At 39.9% G+C, this 18,886-nt stretch overlaps 1 protein-coding gene across 1 annotated transcript in view; it reads left to right on the top strand.

Moving 5' to 3' along the window:
• The first annotated feature begins 9,063 nt into the window (after positions 1-9,063).
• Positions 9,064-18,886, top strand: part of LOC141522666 (leucine-rich repeat, immunoglobulin-like domain and transmembrane domain-containing protein 1) — a 10,531-nt gene continuing 708 nt past the window's right edge. The window contains exons 1-5 of the mRNA XM_074236187.1: positions 9,064-9,079; positions 10,462-10,546; positions 13,580-14,046; positions 16,720-17,025; positions 17,826-18,886. The exon at positions 17,826-18,886 is cut by the window's right edge and continues 708 nt beyond it. Coding sequence (XP_074092288.1) covers positions 9,064-9,079; positions 10,462-10,546; positions 13,580-14,046; positions 16,720-17,025; positions 17,826-18,838 — 1,887 coding nt within the window. The 3' untranslated portion in view covers positions 18,839-18,886. The remainder of the gene's footprint in view (positions 9,080-10,461; positions 10,547-13,579; positions 14,047-16,719; positions 17,026-17,825) is intronic.

Here is an 18,886-nt window from a genome sequence, read left to right as displayed (position 1 = left end):
ATATAAACCTGCATGCCACAGATTTGAATCTACATTTGAGCAGTGCATTCATATGTTTTCTCACCTCTATCCACACATCCCTACACATAGTTTTCTCAGAATCTTTCTTCTTTGGAATCACCCTTTCCCCCTTTTCCTCTGTATGGGTGTGCATTTGTATAGGTGGGTGACCTATACCATCCCCTGTGGGTTTTAGTTTGCCTCTGATCTGGGACCTTGCTCTAAGACTGGTAGGTTCCCTGGGAACCATGGGGACTCATGGCATTTATGCCACAGATATAGTGATCATGCCCCCAGACAATAGGGGCATCAGGGAGTTACTAATTGAGGATTTGTTCATTGAACCTGGGAAGTCTGAGAATTCATTTCAATTCAGCAAATTCCTATGGCAAGTAGGGCTTGTGAGTGTTGTTGGGCATGCAAAGACAAAATGGAACTAATACTTCAAAGAGCTCTACTGCCAGTTATTTAAATTATGACAGTCATAATCTGTTTCAGAGTGTTTGATCTGCGGTTACTATGATTCTTGGTACAAAACTTAGAATATATTTTTGTCTTAGAATGTTCTTTTTTCTTGCTCTAGGGATGTAAATCAGTTTTTAAGTTCTTACTTTGTTCTAGGGTCTGTGTTACCAGGGATACAAAGAAAGTCAAAGACCCCCACAGTCCCTGCTCAAATTTCAGATTGGGGGAGTCAATGTGCAAAGAAGTAGGTTCATATGGGGTATATTCAGAAAGATGGAAAGTAAGCTAAAAGAGAAGGTACTAATAGTTGAAGGGGCCTGTATACGATTTCTGCAGAAGGTGGGATTTGATCTCAGTCCTGAAAGAGTCATTTCCTCAAACTTCATAGAGCTGTGTGGGTCCAAAAGTCTCTCTAACTCTTAAAATAATAGAATCGTAGAATCCTTCCTATTACCTTTATTATCCTATTGTGGGTAATTAGGAAACAGTTCAGTCCATCCCATCCACTTCTCATCCTTCCATCAACTTTTGTACTCAGAAATCCTTCAACCTAGAACTGGAGATGGGGGTAGTACAGAATACCTTCCTCCCAATGAGCCACAATACCAGAGTCTCTGAAGGGGAGGCCCATCTCTAATATGCCAGAGATGAGATTTTTCCAATACAAAAAAAGGAAAGCTGCAAAGGCATCTTTGGACCTGCTCTCCTATCATCCCAATCTGGTCAGAGATTTGGATAACTGCTGCATCTTCCTCCCTTCTCTAGTTATCCTGAGGACTTGATTGATCGACTGAAGAACATATCTTTTTTTTTTTGCAAGGCAATTGGTTTAAGTGACTTGCCCATGGTCATATAGCTAGGTAATTATTAAGTGTCTGAGGTTGGATTTGAACTCAGGTCCTCTTGATTCCAGGAGCAGTGCACCTATTCTATTCACTGTACCACTTAGCTACCCCTGAACATATTTTTTAAATACAACTTAAACACTCATTCTAAGAGGCTTTGGAAGCCAAATGAAGGAACTCACCCAGACAGTCCTCAGCCATGGCAAATGAATCTAATCTAGAGGATACAACATACTCACAGAGAAGTAAATATAAATTACATAAATTTAAAGAGGGAGGGAGCAAAGAGTGGAGTTTGGTACAGGCTGTCAGCATATAAGGAAGGCAGGATTCTAAGAGAGGACAGTATGGAGGGAGTACATTCTAAACACAGACATTGATTTGTACCGAGTCACAGAGGTTCAAGGTAAAACGTCATAAACAGGAACATAGCGAGTCAGATGAAAACTGAGATTGTGTGAAAGAGACTAATGTGACATAAAAGGGGAAAGATATATAGGAACTATATCAGAGAGGGATTTAAATGCCAAATGAAGGGTTTTGAAATAATCTACAGGTAACAGTGAGTCATTGAAGACTTTAGGGAAGTAACATAGTTGAACCAGTGACACCTATCCTACCCTGTCTGGGCTTAGTTTCAGACAGGCAAGTGAGATCATCCTTGATATTCAGATGTCTCCATATCCAAAACACCTATTCATGTGTGTCTGGGATTATAAAGGGTTTTTTTTTTTAAATCTAGGGAAGTATATGACTCCTACTGATTGTTTCTCTCTTCTGGATATCTGGGAAAGTAGCCTGGAGTAATTTAAATAACTATTCCCACAAATTGTGAGAAACTGGCATGTTTTGTCATGATTCTGGGTCAATGGAAAATGATTATGTAGGCAGGAAATATTCAGGATCTGGGCTAAAGAGGAGTTGAAAATATTAAGGAGAGGATTTTAATTCAAGAATGGCTTGAATTAGATAATCTTTGAGATCCTTCTCTGTTCTGAACTGAGACTGAGTCTGATAATTTATGTTTAATATTAGCACAAAACTGGATTCCCCAAGTCATTCAACACTTAACAAAAAGAGATTTAGCAGTGGGCTATTCAACAATGACAGACTTTGAAGACAACTCTACTTAAGCTATCTTGACTGCATTATGATCATAATCTGCCAAATCTAACAGACGACCAAATCCTCTTGACTGATTTGTAGTAAGGTGAGGAGTAAGTGGAATCAACTCTTACTGTTGACTCTTAGTCCTAATAGTCAATAAAGTCTTGAGGAATATCCCAAAATCTTTTAAGGAAAAACTAGCCCGACTTGAATGGGGGAAGAGGTCAAGGTGGTATTATTTTCACTATAGTCCTTGGTGGTAAGATCATTAATATTTTCTAGAAGGCCTTCTAACACCAAAAAGATGGTAGGTCTGTTTCTAGGCAACTTTGAAGTTCGATATTAAAGAAATACTTTATGGGTGGCACTAAAGGAAGAAGAGATAAAACAAAACAAATGAACAATAATAGCTCTCTGAAGGCATGACTAAATCTGGTAGATTTCTAGGAAGAACTTAGTCTCAGGTCTGTGTGGAGGATGATGCTAGGACTTTTCAATTCATAATAGGTCTCAATGAAAAAAAAAGGTGACCACAAGCAGAAGCAGTATTAGGTGTATCAGGTTTGCAGCAGAGACAATGATATCTTTGGCATCATCGCCCCTACTCATCACAGGTCAGGACAATTGCCTTGTGCTACTACTCACTTGGTATTCTCTGGCCCACCATCCAGAATCTCCCAGAGATTTCCAGAAAACTCTATGGGTAAGGTGCCTTAAAAAATATATATGTTCCTTGAAAAGCCCCTAAGGAACTGCTCATAAAGTAAGGTCCCTTCCCCAAAATGCTACTCCTTGGTTCTTTAAGCCCTCCATAGTGAATCTCACAACAATTTCCTTTTTTTTATGCTTTTAATATTTCCTTCCCAAGAAAATCTCAAATTGGATCACAAAGAGTCTGAAATGACTAAACAACAATACACTTTTCTTCTTTTTTGGGGGGGTTTGAAAGGCAGTGGGGTTAAGTGGCTTGCCCAAGGTCACACAGCTAGGTAATTGTTAAGTGTCTGAGGCTGAATTTGAATTCAGGTCCTCCTGACTCCAGGGTTGGTGCTCTATCCACTACACCACCTAGCTGCCCCCATTTCTTTTTTTTAATATTTTAAATATAATTTCCAACTACATACAAAGGTAGTTCTTACCAGTCATTTTTTTTTTTGCAAAGTGTTGAGTTTTATAATTTTTCTCCCTCTCTCCCTTCCCTTCCTCTGACCCTGATAGAAAGCAATCTGATATAGGTTTTACATTTGTAACCATGCTAAACATAGAGTGAAATTGAATGTGAACAAGAAACATTTCTGAAGGACACAAAACACAGTCATGTAGGGTTTTTTTTTGTTTGGTTGGTTTTTTTCCCCCCTTGTTAAATGGTCATCAGCAGTTTGTTCTCATATCCCAGATGTGGTGGGCAGAGTGGCTCACAGCAAGGACCTTCACTAGCTGAGTCATGGAAAAACTCCATCAGAAGCATAAAGATCAATCTGGGTTTATCTTCCTGTGGATTGCCTACTTCATGAGCTCATAGATTTCAGTCTTGCAAGCCTAGATCAGTTGTTATGTACACCAACTAACTCTGATTTCAGTAGTTCAGACTGAACATTCAAACAAAATGAAGCACTTGAAAAGTCATCTGACAATTAACCAATGGAAAGACAGTTAGCCTTAGCTGGAGGTTATTCATTAAGGATAGACATTGAGGATACCTGGAGTTCAGTGAGTGAAACTTCCTTGCTAAGTATTATCCATCCTGATCCAGTCATGAGACCTCAAACCACTCATGGAAGTGATACCCACAATCTCCTGACCTCACCAAGTCTCCAGGAATGCTTCTCCTGTCACAACCTCCCAATTTGAGGTTCTGCAATTCCTCTCTTAAAAAGAAATATAAAATTCTAGAACTGGAAGAGACTTTGGAAATCATCTAATTCAGGAGTTCTTAATGAGGAATCCATGAACCCCCAAGGGATCTGTGGATAGATTTTAAGGGATCCATGAATTGAAATGAGAAAAAAGTGGCATCTTTTTTTTTTTATTCACCTCTAACTGAAATTGAACATTTTCTTCAATTATTTAAAAATGCTATTTTGAGAAAAAGTCTGTAAGTTTCATCAGATGGCCAGAGGGAAGGGTTAAAAGCCCTTGATATAATCCATACCTTTCATTTTACAGGTAACAAAACTAATACTCAAGAAAGGTGAAGAGATTCTCAGTTTAAGTATTTTATTTTTTACCTATGTAGATTGGAGATCAGAGCAGAACCTCTCATTTTTTCCTACTGCTCTCGATTTTGTTCCACTATCACATCCTCCTATCCTTATGCTCTACATGAGGGGAATACTGAAGGCAAATGTGTTAAGTTCTCCAAAATCACTGGTGAGAGTATGGGATGCTGTCTTACAGTCTACCTCATCAATTCACTAACTTTCATTGCCCCTCAGATTTCTTTCTCTTTTTCTAGGACGGTAGATGAACTTCCTTGTCAAAGAACTGTTTCATATGCAGACTCACAAAGGCTATTGCAGAAAATGCTAGATTTTGTGATATATCTTCCATGCTTTGCAGATGCTGACATTCCCTTAAAACAAACTGGGGAATACCCACGTGTCCACTGCATAAATCACACCTCTTTAGTAGAAGGAGCAGAAGGAAAATATTCTTTGAATGGATAATACATCATTTGTGGGAATGGACAGAAGAACATTGTTCATTTTATTGGGTAGAGGATTAAGGACAGGAGTCCAAGGACTGGATTGATAATCAGGACTGAGTTGTGCTACCAGAGTAGAGTGACTCTATTCCTCATTGGAAAGGGAGATAAAAAAAACTATAAACCAGAGTTAATCTCTTTGGGCCTGGGGACTTGCCCAAAGTCACACATCTTTTATAGAGATAACATTAATAGAAAGTCAGGGTCATGCCTGCTGCCTAGAGAAGGATCCTGCCAAGAATCAAATGAGAGGGCTGTCAATAGGAGCTATTCAGGTGGTCTGGATCCAGAGGAAACTGAAACACACCCGATTGTTCCTAAATCATACATATACCTGTATGACATTGACTGAAGAAAATTGTGAGAACTCTTGGCTCCTATTGCCTTCTACTTATCTACTAAATTCTTGCAGTCTGAATCTGTATCCTGTTTTTTTTCACCAGTCCTCTCTACTTGGCGAATATAGGTTTTGACTTTCCTTTCACTCTCTCTAGCTTTCTGTTTCTGAACCTTCAGCTCCATAACCCATATCCCATTTATGGATGTTATTCTAATTATTATATGATGATTTAAACTCTTACCATAATGGGAACTTTCTAGTTGTGTCACTCCAGAATCACAGGATTGAAGAATTGGAAGGGACCTCAGTGGTCACCCTAATCTAACATATACAAAAGGAATGTCACTATAACATAATTGGTCAACTCTTCTATATAACTCTTCTTAAAGACTTCTGAGTAGGGAGTACCTACCATCTTTCAAGGTCTCCAGGTCCACTTGGGTATCTCTGGTTGTTAGAAAGCTTTCCTGATCAAGCCTAAATTTCTTTCTTTTAATTCACTAATTTTGCTTTCTGAGATCAAACAGAACACACCCAATCCTTCTTACACTTTCTGGTTGTTTTTTTTTTTTTTTAGTTTCTTTCAAGGCAATGGGGTTAAATGGCTTACCCAAGGCCACACAGCTAGGTAATTATTAAGTTTCTGAGGTCAGATTTGAACTCAGGTACTCCTGACTCCAGAGCTGGTGCTCTATCAACCACGCCACCTAGCTGCCCCCTTTTTACACTTTCTATATTCTTTCAAACCAAGGTTTCCATCATGAACCTACTCAACTATAGGTCTTGGTCACTGACTTTTATACATTAGCAGAGCAGAAATCCCAGTAATCCCACTCCATCCTCCTTTGCATATTGTAACCTATAAGAGTAGATAGATTTTACAGTGATGCTAGACACACATGGAAATTAAATGCACTTATCTGGAATTGCCCACTTACTAAGGATAGGGGATGGAATTTGGCCCCTGGTCTTCTTGACTTCGTGACCAGGAAGATGTTCCTATTCTGGTTTCCACTGGCCCTGGGCTAATGAAAAGGAAAATAATCTGGCCTGGGAGGGGAAGATTCAACCTTACTTCCATTAATATTTCTGCTCTGTAGGCATTTGAGGTCCCTTAGTTTCTATGGCCAGGTCCTTATTGCATAATCCCTCATTGAATCTATTTCATTTCATTCTTTTTTTCTTACTTTCTAAAGCAAAAAATCTGGTTTTGGAAGCCAAAGGTCACAGAGTAGATCCCTCTAACTTTTATTCTTATCATATGAAAAGCATTTCCATTATTTTCTATCAGGAGGAAAAGTCCCAAGGCCCTAAATGTACATGCCTGTTTCTGGGTCTGCTTTGTGCTGAGGTTTGTCCAGGTGTAGATCTCACTGATTATGCCAGGCGGGCTTACCATCTAGATGAAGCCAAGTTTATCAATTGCCACTTTTGTTGTGCTTGTGGTCCATGGGTTGTATTGTGTTCGTGAATGGATACTGAATTCTGTGTGTAACCCTTGAGGGATTATTGTTGGGTGATTCAGTCCAGAAGAGCTAAAAAGGTTCTAGATGTTCTAGGTATTATGGAAATCAGTGAGGAGAGGGACCCTGTGGAGGGTTGACACTATTATTACCAAGAAGGTCAAGCCAAGAAGTCAAGTCAGCAAGCATTTATTAAGGCACTCTACTAAACCCTGGGGATACAAAGACCCCCCCCCCAAAAAAAAAACCTAGTTTCTGCTCTCAAGGAACTCACAGTCAAATATGAAAGGCAATTCATAACAAATATATAACAAGTATGTGCCATCAGGAACTGGCCACTCTTTTAATGGTTTTCCTCCTCCAAAGTAGGGGGTACCTTGAGTTGTGTTGAATGAAGAGCCTGGGTTCTGGAAAGTACTGGACTGGGTTGTGAGTTCCTTGTCTTGCCTTTCCCTGCAAGAGTGAGCTACTGGAGGACTAAGATTGTTTGGATGTGGCATCTATACCCCCTGCCACTAGCATAGTCCTTATTCACTCTTCCTTCAATGAAAAGTTCTTGAGGTCAGAGAATTTATCTGTAACTTGGATTTCCAGTCAAGCCTGGAGCATTTTTCATGAAGTTCTCCTTATTGATGGAGATAATATTGAAGTCTCCCTGTATGACTGTTTTAGGGGCAGAGTTGGTGTGAGAGTTTTGGAGAGGAGAGACTTTATTTTTCAACTATAAGGCAGAGCCCCTGACTTCATCCAATGGGAAATTTTTCCAAATTTCTAGGGGGACAACATGGAAATCAGGGAAATATTGAAGAGCTTTGAAAGACTCCCTAAAGTCAATTCCAAAGAGCATCTGGAACCATATATCTGATTGTCTGACTGACTGTTTTTTCCTGTCTATCTCTCAGAATGTCTTTTCTCTTTAAAACTCATAAGCCAATTCTTACCTCCCTCCTTCCCCCTTCTCTCAACCATTTAGGAGAATTTTCTTTAAAATGTTCCAGGTTTGGCAGGAAATCCAGGTTATATCTCATTTAAATTTTTTTATATCCCTAGTACATTGTACAAGACTCTACAACTACTCGATGCTTTATAAATGTTTTTTGGTTCATCTAATGATGGAATGTCACTGCCCTATTAAAAAACTTAGTGATCGCCTATTGCTTCCAGGATAAAATGTAAGCTTCTTGGTCTGGCCTACCATGTGGTTCCAATCTGATTCCCACCTTATCTAAGAGCATTCCTTTCCATCTATGTTCTAATCAAACTGGACTAATAGCTACTGTCTGAACTTGGTCTGCCATCTCTATCCACTCTTATTCCTGTACAAGTGCATAGAGATGGCAGATCAAGTTTAGGAAAACATTTCTATATTTTTTTGTAGGCAACCATATGCCAATCATATCTTTTTCAAGCCTCAGAATGAAGTTTTTCCATTTTTTGTTTGTGTATTTTGCAGGGCAATGGGGTTAAGTGACTTGCCCAAAGTCACACAGCTAGGTAATTATCAAGTGTCTGATGCTGAATTTGAACTCAGGTCCTCCTGACTCCAGGGGGTGCTCTATCCACTGCACCACCTAGCTGCCCCCAGAATGATTATTTTGCAAAGTGAAAGAGTTGGCCTAGAATGATCTCAATAGTTCTTTCCAGTTCTAAATCCTATGATACCAAGAGGGTTACCTACTTGGAGAACCCCGAAACCAACAGTCACTATCGCCTCCTACTTGCCTTTTTTCAAGACTGAGGTTAATCAAATCTTTTAGGGATCTTTGTTTGAAATTGTTTGCTGAGTGGAGACCCTCCCCCCACCTCCATAGATGGGATATTCCAGGAAGCAGTAAGCACCCACATGAAAATAGCTCCAGTTCCTTTCCTTAATCCGCAGCCTATCCTTTTATCCGATGGCATCAGACAGAGAGGAAGGAGGGGGAAGGGAGGCTGCAGCAGCTGGAGTTCAAGGGATGGGACGGGTGCTGGAGAAGCTACACTAGGGGAAAAGGGCCCCTCTGTCCAGGCCCTGAATCGGGGAGACTGGAGCCATGTGGGTGGTCATGGGGGTACTCTGGTACCTGGCCTTCAGGGGTCTTCCCCAAGCACTTGGCTCCTGTCCCTCCCAATGTAGCTGTAGTCTACATAGCCTCAGCGATGGCACCAAAAACAGGTAAGTGGAACATTCAGGCACTGCTCAAATACCTAATTTCCTTCTCTTCTCAGAATGGGGGCCTTGTGTCTGGGAAGGAACAGAATAGAAGGGACCCTACTTTTTTGGTTTGGCTATCTTTTACCAATTGGTTTTGCATAGGGCTAAGTTCAAGTTTTAGCTCCAATTCATACCTGTTTGACTTTGGCCAAATTGCTTAACCTCTTTGGGTCTCAGTCTCTTCATTCATAAAATAAAGGTGTTAGACTGATAAGTCTCTAATGTCCATTTCAGCTCGAAATTCCATTTCGAAAACCCATTCTGATTTCATACTACTGGAGACCCTAAGACCTAGGAGGTATTTCTTGATAAGCAAATTTCATGATAATCAAATGGACACTATTTGTAAAGCACTTGGTAGATCCTTGATAATTGCTTGTTCCTTCCCTCTGCCATCGGGTTGGTAAGACATAGCAAATTTTCTGAATTTTTTCTCCCCCACCCCTTTTCCTAGGGAAACAGTCCTTCCTTCCCCTCCCTCTTTTCCCACCCTGGTCATCCTTGGGTCCCATGGAAAATTCTCCACATTCCACACAATCACCTCACAAATATAGACTTTGGAGAGAACAGGTGAAGCAATCAGGTAGAAGTCTCCTAGTGGGAACATTTCACACGGTCTAGAGATCTGAGATAGTATTTTAGCATAAGCCCTTTAAACTCAGGAAGCAAAGGAAATATCATGAAATTCTAAATGCTGAGATTCAGGAGGTATATTTGAAGTGATCTGTTCCAACTATCTCTCAGTCAGTCCATGGACTAATCTCTTGAACAATGGATTTCTGAACAGATGGCCAGCTAACCTCTACTTAAATACTCCCAGTGACTGGAAGCCCACTCTTTCAGGAGGCAGTCTCTTCCATTTTTGGACAATTCTATTTCTCTGCCTCAATTTTGCTTATACTCTCATTTCACAATGACACTAAACTGAGATCATTTCTTTTTAACTAAATGTTTGTTAGAATATCACAATTAAGGAATGCTTTGGAATTCTTATTGATTGCAGCAGAGAATCAGATTAGTTTCCTCCCCTCTTACCTCCCCTCCCAAGTGCCCAAGGGGAGAGAAGTTTCTTTATTGAGATAGAGCAACTTTATGAAAAAAGTTTATGAAATCTAGAGATATAGCTCCTTCAGGGCACCTGATACCAGAAATTTATAAGTGTAAAAATATAACCTTACAATTTAAATAAAAAAGATTGTATAATTTAAAAATATAAATCATTTACACTTTGATGGCACTTTTGTTTGTTCCCTTATCAGCCTAGAAATTAGTAAATTAACAAGGTAATTAGCTAAACTAGGACTTATCACTGATTTAATTCTCTCCCATTCTTTCCCAGACAGTGGCTTCTCCAGAAGCAACTTTTTGTTGTCCTAGGATTTTCCCCATAGGAGCCAATATCTTGGGTTCTCTGTCTTCCTCACAAAGGTCTGTGTTCCAGGGATGATTCTGGGTCCTATGGATCCACAATTGCCAGTTACTGTTCTGATGATAGCAATTCCTATTGCTTAGACCTAATGTATCCCTTTGATACTAATTTTTTTATAAGGAAAATTATTGAAAAGACTAGGAAACCCTATTATCTTCTCTATTCAAAATCCTAGAAATAACCAGGGAAGGGAACTAAAAGGAAAGGAGGGAAAATGGAGCCGTGATGTTGATAGGCTTCCCAGCATGCCCTGGAGAAGGCCAGGGAAAAACACTCAACCAGATGTTTACAGGAAATCTTTGATTTGTTTGCTGCAGAGGGTTAGCCAGAATGAGCAAGTATGACTCCAAAGAGGATCCAAGAAACTGCTGCTCTTAATCATTCATTTTTACAAAGAACACTTCAAATGTCCTAAGACATGTCAAATATTTTTAATTCTTATTTTACAGATAAATGAAATGAGGCCAAAAGCTACTAAGTAATTTGCTCAGTCACCTAGGGAGCTGAAGGACCTGTTACCTAGTCCATTATTTTTTTTTCCACTATACTTTGATGTTTAGAAGAGTTTGCGACTGGGAGAAATTTCCTTCATGGAATTTTAGGATTACAGAATTTTATATGCATAAGATATCTTAGATTCAATTGATGCCATTAAATCCAACTAACATGAGTTTGGTGCCTGCTGTATCCAAAGCTAGGTTTAAAACTAGGTTGAAAAAATGAAACAGAAAAAAATGAAACAGCCCTCCCCTCATAGAGCTCATAATTTACAGGTTGCATGGGGGTTGCAATCTGGACATAGATAAGTAAACATAAAGTATGTATAAAACAGTTTCAGGGAGAGAGACAACAGCTAATGATGTCAGAAGAGGCTCTGAAGGAAACCTAGGATTCTGAGAGTGGGAAGTGAGGAGAAACAACATTATAGACATAAGGAAACTACTTTTTCAAAGGTGTTCAGGGAAAGGATGAAATGTTGCACATGGAGAATAGTTGATAGACCAATTTGATTGGAACTTTGACTATAAAAGGGAGTGGCATGCTGGAGCCAGCTCAAACTGATTCCAAGAAATGATCATTAAAATTTCAATGTGAGCATCTACACCTTAGAAATGAGTAAATACTATACATCATGGTTTGGTTTATTTTTTTCTTGATTTCTAAACTTAAGAAGATGATAGAGGAAGTTTTAATTCAGATTAAATTTAAAATTGTGCCAAGCAAATAGTAATCCCTTTCCTCAGAATGTTGATTATTAAACACTTAGAAGCATATTTTTGAGAGTGCTTAAAATAAAACTGGAAAGGAAGGTGAGTGACAGATTACAGGGGGTTTTAAATGTCCTGGAAATGGCAACATGACCAGACTCTTGATTTAGAAATTTTAGTTTAGATATGTTGAGTTTAAGGGGCAACTAGATGGAGATGTTCAGCAGGCAACTGGTAATGAGAGAATGGAGTTAAGAAAAGACCAGAATATATTGATGTGGAAGTCATTTGCATAAAGATGATGATTAAAGCCATCATAGATGAGGAGATAACCAAGGGAGAGAAGGGAAAGAGAGAAGAGAACAGGACAGAACTTTGGACACCCCCACTTAGTGACTGAGAAAAGGATGATGATCCAGCCAAGGAGGCTAAGAAAGAAGAGTGCCAAGGTGGGAAGACAGCCAAGAGAGAGCAGGGTCATGGATACCAAAGTACAGAGTCTATCTAGGAGAAGAGAATATGATTGACAGAAATCACTAAGTTCAACCCTTTTTTTTAATAAAGGAGTAAATTAAGACCTAGAAAAAGGGAAATGACTTATCTAGGGTCACAGCTGATTCATGCCAGAGTCAAAACTAAAATATGGGTCTGCTAACTCTTAGTCAAATTTTATATTTCTATATTATGGGGTTTACCTAGACATGAAAATTTATGAGGTCCTTATGGGCAAAATGACTCGAGCTATACAGCTGATGGATTGAAAACTGACATGGTTGTAAGTGAGAAAAGGACCCCAGGGAGGGAATAAAGAGAATAGCTTTAAGATCCTTAACCCACTGTGGCTTCTTTTTCTTTGAAGTTCCTGTATTGCATCGTGTTAGTTCTATTCATTTGACATGTGGCACGGTGGCTGCTTTTTGAATATTACCATACTGTTATTCAATTTTTCATGTAGATATCTTAAATATATAATTTCTATTTTAATCAATAGAATTTATTAAGCATCTATTATGTGTACCATTTATACAACCCAGATCTTACTTTTAAGGATTGAGGTAAAAATCTTATTATAATTTGCCCAGGTCAGACATGAACTGCTTTGTGCCAACATATTTTAGGAAGGCCATTGTTAATCTGGATGATATCTAGAAAAGAGTGACCAGGATACCATGAAAGGATTGGCCAAAGGAAATGAAAATATTTATGTGGAAGAAGAGAAGACAGGAATTATATTAATACCTGTCTTCAAGTATTTGGAGGCTCCCCTGTGGAAGAGGGATTTTATTTTGTTTGGCCTCATAGGGCTAAACTGGGAACAATGCTGTGATATGGCAGAGAGACAGATTGGGGATTCATGATTTGGAGCTATCCCAAAATGGAATGGTCTCCCTTGGGAGATGGTGACTTCTCCTCTGGAGATCATCAAGTTCTAACTTATTGAAGGTTGTTGAAGAAGGGATTCTTAACAGGTAAGATTTGGACTAGAAAGATGGCTTTGGCTGTCTTTTTTAAATCTGAGATTCTATGATTTTGTTAGCTCTTGAGGAACTATTTGCTCTTTAAGGGAAGGGCCTTTGTGCTATTTCTTTGAATTCTACATGGTGCTTTCTTAGTGCTTTTTAAATATTTGTGGAATTTATTGAATGGTTAGGACTACAATACTTATTGTATTTTTATTTATTAGACTATTTATGAGAAAAATAAAGAGTTTTGGTACAATGTACTGACTCCATCATTAGAAGCTATTGGCATATGAAACTAGAATGGCATGGGATTATCACTAAATCTTGATATTTTGACTCCCCCCCCTTCTATCTGATCCAGAGTGGTTTTGTGTAATGACCCTGAGATGACCCTCCCTCCCATGATGATACCATCAGACACCTCCAAGCTTCGCATAGAGAAGACATCCATCCGGAGAATGCCAGGGGATGCCCTCCAGCAGCTCACTCAACTTGAATACCTGTGGCTGCCCTATAATTCCATTACCAGTGTCAGTTCTGTCATGCTGCGAGGCCTGCGGAGGCTTCGAGAGCTGCGCCTCCCTGGGAATAACTTGGTATCCTTCCCCTGGGGAGCTCTTGGGGATACCCCACAGCTCAGACTGCTTGATCTGCATGGGAACCGCCTCTCAACCGTATCCGCAGAGGCTGCCCGCTATGTAAGGAACCTCACTTTCCTGGACCTCTCCAGCAATCAGCTGATGCGTCTCCCCCAGCAGCTCCTTACCATCTGGTCTCACCTGCAGGCTGGTCCTTTTTTCCCCAATGATAACTCCAAGATCATCCTGGGTAAGAGCAGTCAAGCAGTCTAGACTGAGCATAATAGCAACTTTCAAACACACAGAAAGACAGGACTAGGAGAAGTGCTCAGTAGGCCCTTGATAAAAGCTTGTCAAATGAATGAACTCAGCCAGTCAATTGACACATCTGTCTTAGGACCTACTACTGGACATCTCTCTTTGTACAAAGTGCTTTGGGGAATTCAGGCAAAGCATAAAAGAGAATCCTTGCAAAGATCATCTGGTCTCAGGCTTCTTAAACTTATTTTAGATTGGTGAAGCCTTTAAATGCATTAAATGAAATGCATTGTATTACCAAGCAAACTAGATATACTGAAATATAGCTATATTAAAAGAAATAATTTTAGGGGCAGCTAGGTGGCACAGTGGATAGAGCACCAGCCCTGGAGTCAGAAGTACCTGAGTTCAAATCTGATCTCAGACACTTAATAATTACCTAGCTGTGTGGCCTTGGGCAAGCCACTTAAGCCCATTGCCTTACAAAAATAAAAATAAAAAAACATAAAATAAATAATTTTAAAGGTTCACAGGCACCTTGATTTACTTTTCTGAGGAAGAACTTTATATTCAGAGTATTTAAATGACTAGTTCAAAGTCATATAGCTATTTAGCATAGTCAGGACTAGAACCCAGATCCTTTGACTTAAGATTCTTTTCCTTATTTCATCATTCTCTCTCTCTCTCTCTCTCTCTCTCTCTCTCTCTCTCTCTCTCTCTCTCTCTCTCTCTCTCTCTCCACTACCTAGCCACTACCATCGTAATCTCTCTTAAGAAGTATCCCTCTCATTCATAGGCTCCTGGGACTTAGAATTGGAAGATATTCAGAGAAGATATTCAGATTCTTTTATTTTGACAGAAGTGAGGCCCAGAAGTAACTGACTTGATCAAAGTCACACCAGTGGTATATTTACTGTCTGTACATACCTAGTTTTTGAACTCTTTTTTTTAAGTTTTTTTATTTTTGTAAGCAAATGAGGTTAAGTGGATTGCCCAAAGCCACACAGCTAGGTCATTATTAAGTGTCTGAAACTAGATTTAAACTCAGGTACTTCTGACTCCAGGAGCGGTGCTCTATCCACTGTGCCACCTAGCCGCCCCTAGTTTTTGAACTCTTACTCCAAAACTAGTAGCTTTTCTATAATAATATAATCAATGGCTCTTACATAGCTTCATTCTAGATAAAGCTCAGAGAGCTGAACTTTAGGAAGGATCAAATTTTCTAGTTAGGGAAATATAACCTTGTGCTAGAGGTATGGCCATGTACCTGGGAAAGATTTGAGGGCACTCTTGCCAGGAGTCCTGTAGGATCTATGAATTCCACAAAAATCTGGCTATGACAGTAATGGCCCAGATGTTGGATTCAAGATGGTGACATCTGGTTAAAAAGCTCTGGGGCAAACTATAATTGATGAAGTGCTAAATTAATTTAGGGAGCTTGAATTACCTCTGCAGGAGGAACCTGGAAGAAGGAGATCATAGTTTATGTTGGAGTAACCAGCTAAGTGTCAAGAACAGGTTGAAAAGGGTCAGATTTTTCAGCTAGTATCTTAGAGAGCAGACCTATGGATGTTGACTGTAAGAGTTAGAAAAATGTTAGGCTGTGCTTTTGAAGAAGTTGTTTAATTCAGTGGCCTTTCACAATAGAAGACTCAGACCAGCCTGGAGTATTTTAGGGTCAGGATTTGCAGAATAGACTTTGTGAAAGAAAATGTCAAATAGAAAGAAACATTGAGCTTCCCTATCTAGACCCATGATTCTATAGTCATATGACATTTCTTCTCAGTAGTTCTTACTTTGCAATGTTAATTTGCATTCTCTCATAGCTTTGAAGACCAACTCTGCTATTTATTACCTGTGTGACCCTGGGAAAATCAACTTTCCCTCTGAATAAGGCATTTTGTCTTAGTTTTCTCCCCTTGATTGGGTAATTTTTAATTCAAAGATTTTGAGAAGGAATATTGCTTTTTTTCTATGGTGTTTGGGCTAGTTAGGTCAGTGAGTTGGACCATGGTGACAATAAAACTATGGCCCCTGGTTCTGTCCTAGCATGAAGACTTATCCACTGAGATCCCTGGCTGGTAGAGGAATCAACCCTAATTTTAGACAGTCATTTGACAAATATATTATCTTAGGAAGAAGAATGTGGAGGGTTCATTCAGTACCACCTCAGGGATAGAGAAATACTAAAAAGAGCAAATTCTCTAAGTTTGTATGTTGAGTCAAGGGTGCCACAAAATAATGGACATATAGATATAGTGAATAAAGTCTCAAATTTGGAGTCTGTAAGACTTTGAGTCCCATTTCTGCTATTTACTAGTTATGTGGCCACAAAAAAGTCATTTAATTTCTGTGAGCCTTAGTTTCCTCATCTAGGCCTACCAGTTGTACTTATTATTTACAGAAAGTTTTGTGAAATTTAAATGGAATAATATATATATAAAGTATTTTTCAAATTCCAGAAAGTTCTATATAAGTATCAATTTCTACAACAACAGCAACTACTATTACTATTAAAATGCTTGGAGCTCAGTCAGAGGCTTGAAAAAGTGACTATTCCTTGAGGCTCTCACCTTTCAAGAGTATATTGAATGAAGAGGATAGGAGGCAATGTATCAGGAGTATGGAAAGAGGATGAGATACTTGTTTTATTTTCCCTTTCCAGGTCTACAGGACAACCCCTGGGTGTGTGACTGTAGTCTGTATGAAATGGTCCAGATCCTACACCTCCCAATTCCACATATGGCCTTCATTGATCCAAAGCTGAAGTGTTCTACTCCTTGGAGTTTGGCTGGAGTTGCCTTCAGCCAGCTGGAACTCAGGAAGTGTCAACGTCCTGAAGTTTATACTTCAGTGGCCAAGGTCAAGACCCTTCTGGGTAGCACTGTGTTCTTGCGTTGTGGGGCCACTGGGGTGCCCAGTCCAGAGCTCATCTGGAGAAGAGCTGATGGACATCAGCTCAATGGGACAGGTGAGTTACAATAACCGGGTAACTCTATGTTCATAGACTTCTAGTTTTGGAAAGTAATCAGTTCCAGTTTCAGGGAGCTGAGCTTTAGTAAGGATTTAGTTAGGGAAATGTAATTCAATGTACTTCCACATACCTGGGAAAAGTTTGGGGGCAATCTTGCCAAGAGTCATATTGGTTCTATGAAATCCATGAAATCTAGTTATGACAATTATGGTCCAGATGTTGGGTTCAAGATGGTGACATCTGGTTAAATAGCTCTGAAACAATGTAAATAGTGAGAATGACAAAAAATGGTTGACTTTATAATAACTATAATTAAAAACCCTTCTTTATATTAGTATAGCTTGATAGTTTGTAACATATTGTACCTCTTTTACTCAGTGTGTATGCCAACCTTATTTTATATGATCCTCATAGCTCTTCAAGGTAGATGGAAAAGGTATTATTATTCTGAGTTTATTGATGAAGAAACTGGAGCTCAGAGAGGTTAAATAACTTGCCCATAGTCACTTGGACAGAGAATGGCATAGCTAGGGCTATAACGAAGCCTTCTGACTCCTATTGCTCTTTCCATTATACCACCTAGCTCTATAATACCTTGGGTTTATTCATGTTCACCATCTCATGATACCTGGCTTCACTGAGGGATATCAGGTTGATGTCAGCCAGAGATGGGTCCCACCTAGAAGTAATCCAGATAACTCTTGAATTAATTCCCCTGTAGAGGGGTAAAGATCAAATTGCCTTCACTTTCTTTGGGTTTCCTATGCATGACTTTCTCTCACTCTTTTTTTTTTCAGTGCATCAAGAAACCTCCAGTGATGGCATGAGCTGGTCTCTTCTGGGCTTGCCTGAAGTATCCCACCATGACTCTGGAGAATATATCTGCAAAGCCAAAAATTCTTTGGGGGCCACTGAAGCATCTGTCTCCCTCATTATCACTGAGGCTCAAACCACTGCTGAGCCCCAAGGGTCCACAGTTAGGTCGTGGCCAGGGGAGGCTCAGGGAGTAGAAGCTGCAGCTTACAATGAGCTAGTGGCAAGGTATGCCTCCACTACCTCTGGTCTGTCTTCTCTGGTGGCCAGGCCCACACGCCCCGACTATGAAAAGAATCCTGCTCTTCAACATTTCCACATGAATGCCCTGGGAGAACTTTCAATTGGGAGTTTTGGGGCAGAACAGGTTGATAGAGCCAAGGACCTACCATTGAATCAGTTGGAACCAGCTCAAACAGTAAAATCAGTTAAGGTGGTAGGGGACACTTACCACAGTGTGACCTTAGTGTGGAAAGCCCCCCAGGTTGGAAACAACACCATGTTCAGCATACTCTATGCCATCTTTGGGGAGAAGGATATGAAGAGGGTCAGTGTAGACCCTGGGAAAACCAAGGTCACCATTGAGGGTCTTATGCCAAAAACCAAGTATGTAGCTTGTGTCTGTGTGCGTGGCCTGGTCCCCAAGAAGGAACAGTGTATCATCTTCTCCACGGATGAGGTGGTTGATGCTGAAGGTACCCAAAGACTCATAAACATTGTGGTGATTAGCATAGCGAGCGTAATTGCTGTGCCTCTGACCTTGCTTGTCTGCTGTGGGTCCCTAAAGAGACGTTACCAGAAATTCCGATTGAGGAAGAAGGATGAGAACCAGGGTTCATATGTCACATTTGAGAGACTAGGCCCTGGTGAAGACGGAGTGGAGGATTTGGCCAGGGACAGCCCTGAGGAGGGAGACAGGTTACTCTCATTGCGTTCTAGTGTGGATTCATATGCACCATCCAAGATAGAAAGTTTAGTCAATGAATACTTCTGCTAAGAGAAGTTCCAGGGATGCCTGGTGACTTCCATGAACATTCTTGTTCAC

The sequence above is a fragment of the Macrotis lagotis genome, chromosome 4 (genome assembly GCF_037893015.1).
Source record: "Macrotis lagotis isolate mMagLag1 chromosome 4, bilby.v1.9.chrom.fasta, whole genome shotgun sequence".
Taxonomy (NCBI): Eukaryota; Metazoa; Chordata; class Mammalia; order Peramelemorphia; family Peramelidae; genus Macrotis; species Macrotis lagotis.
This window is presented reverse-complemented; position numbering and strand designations above follow the sequence as displayed.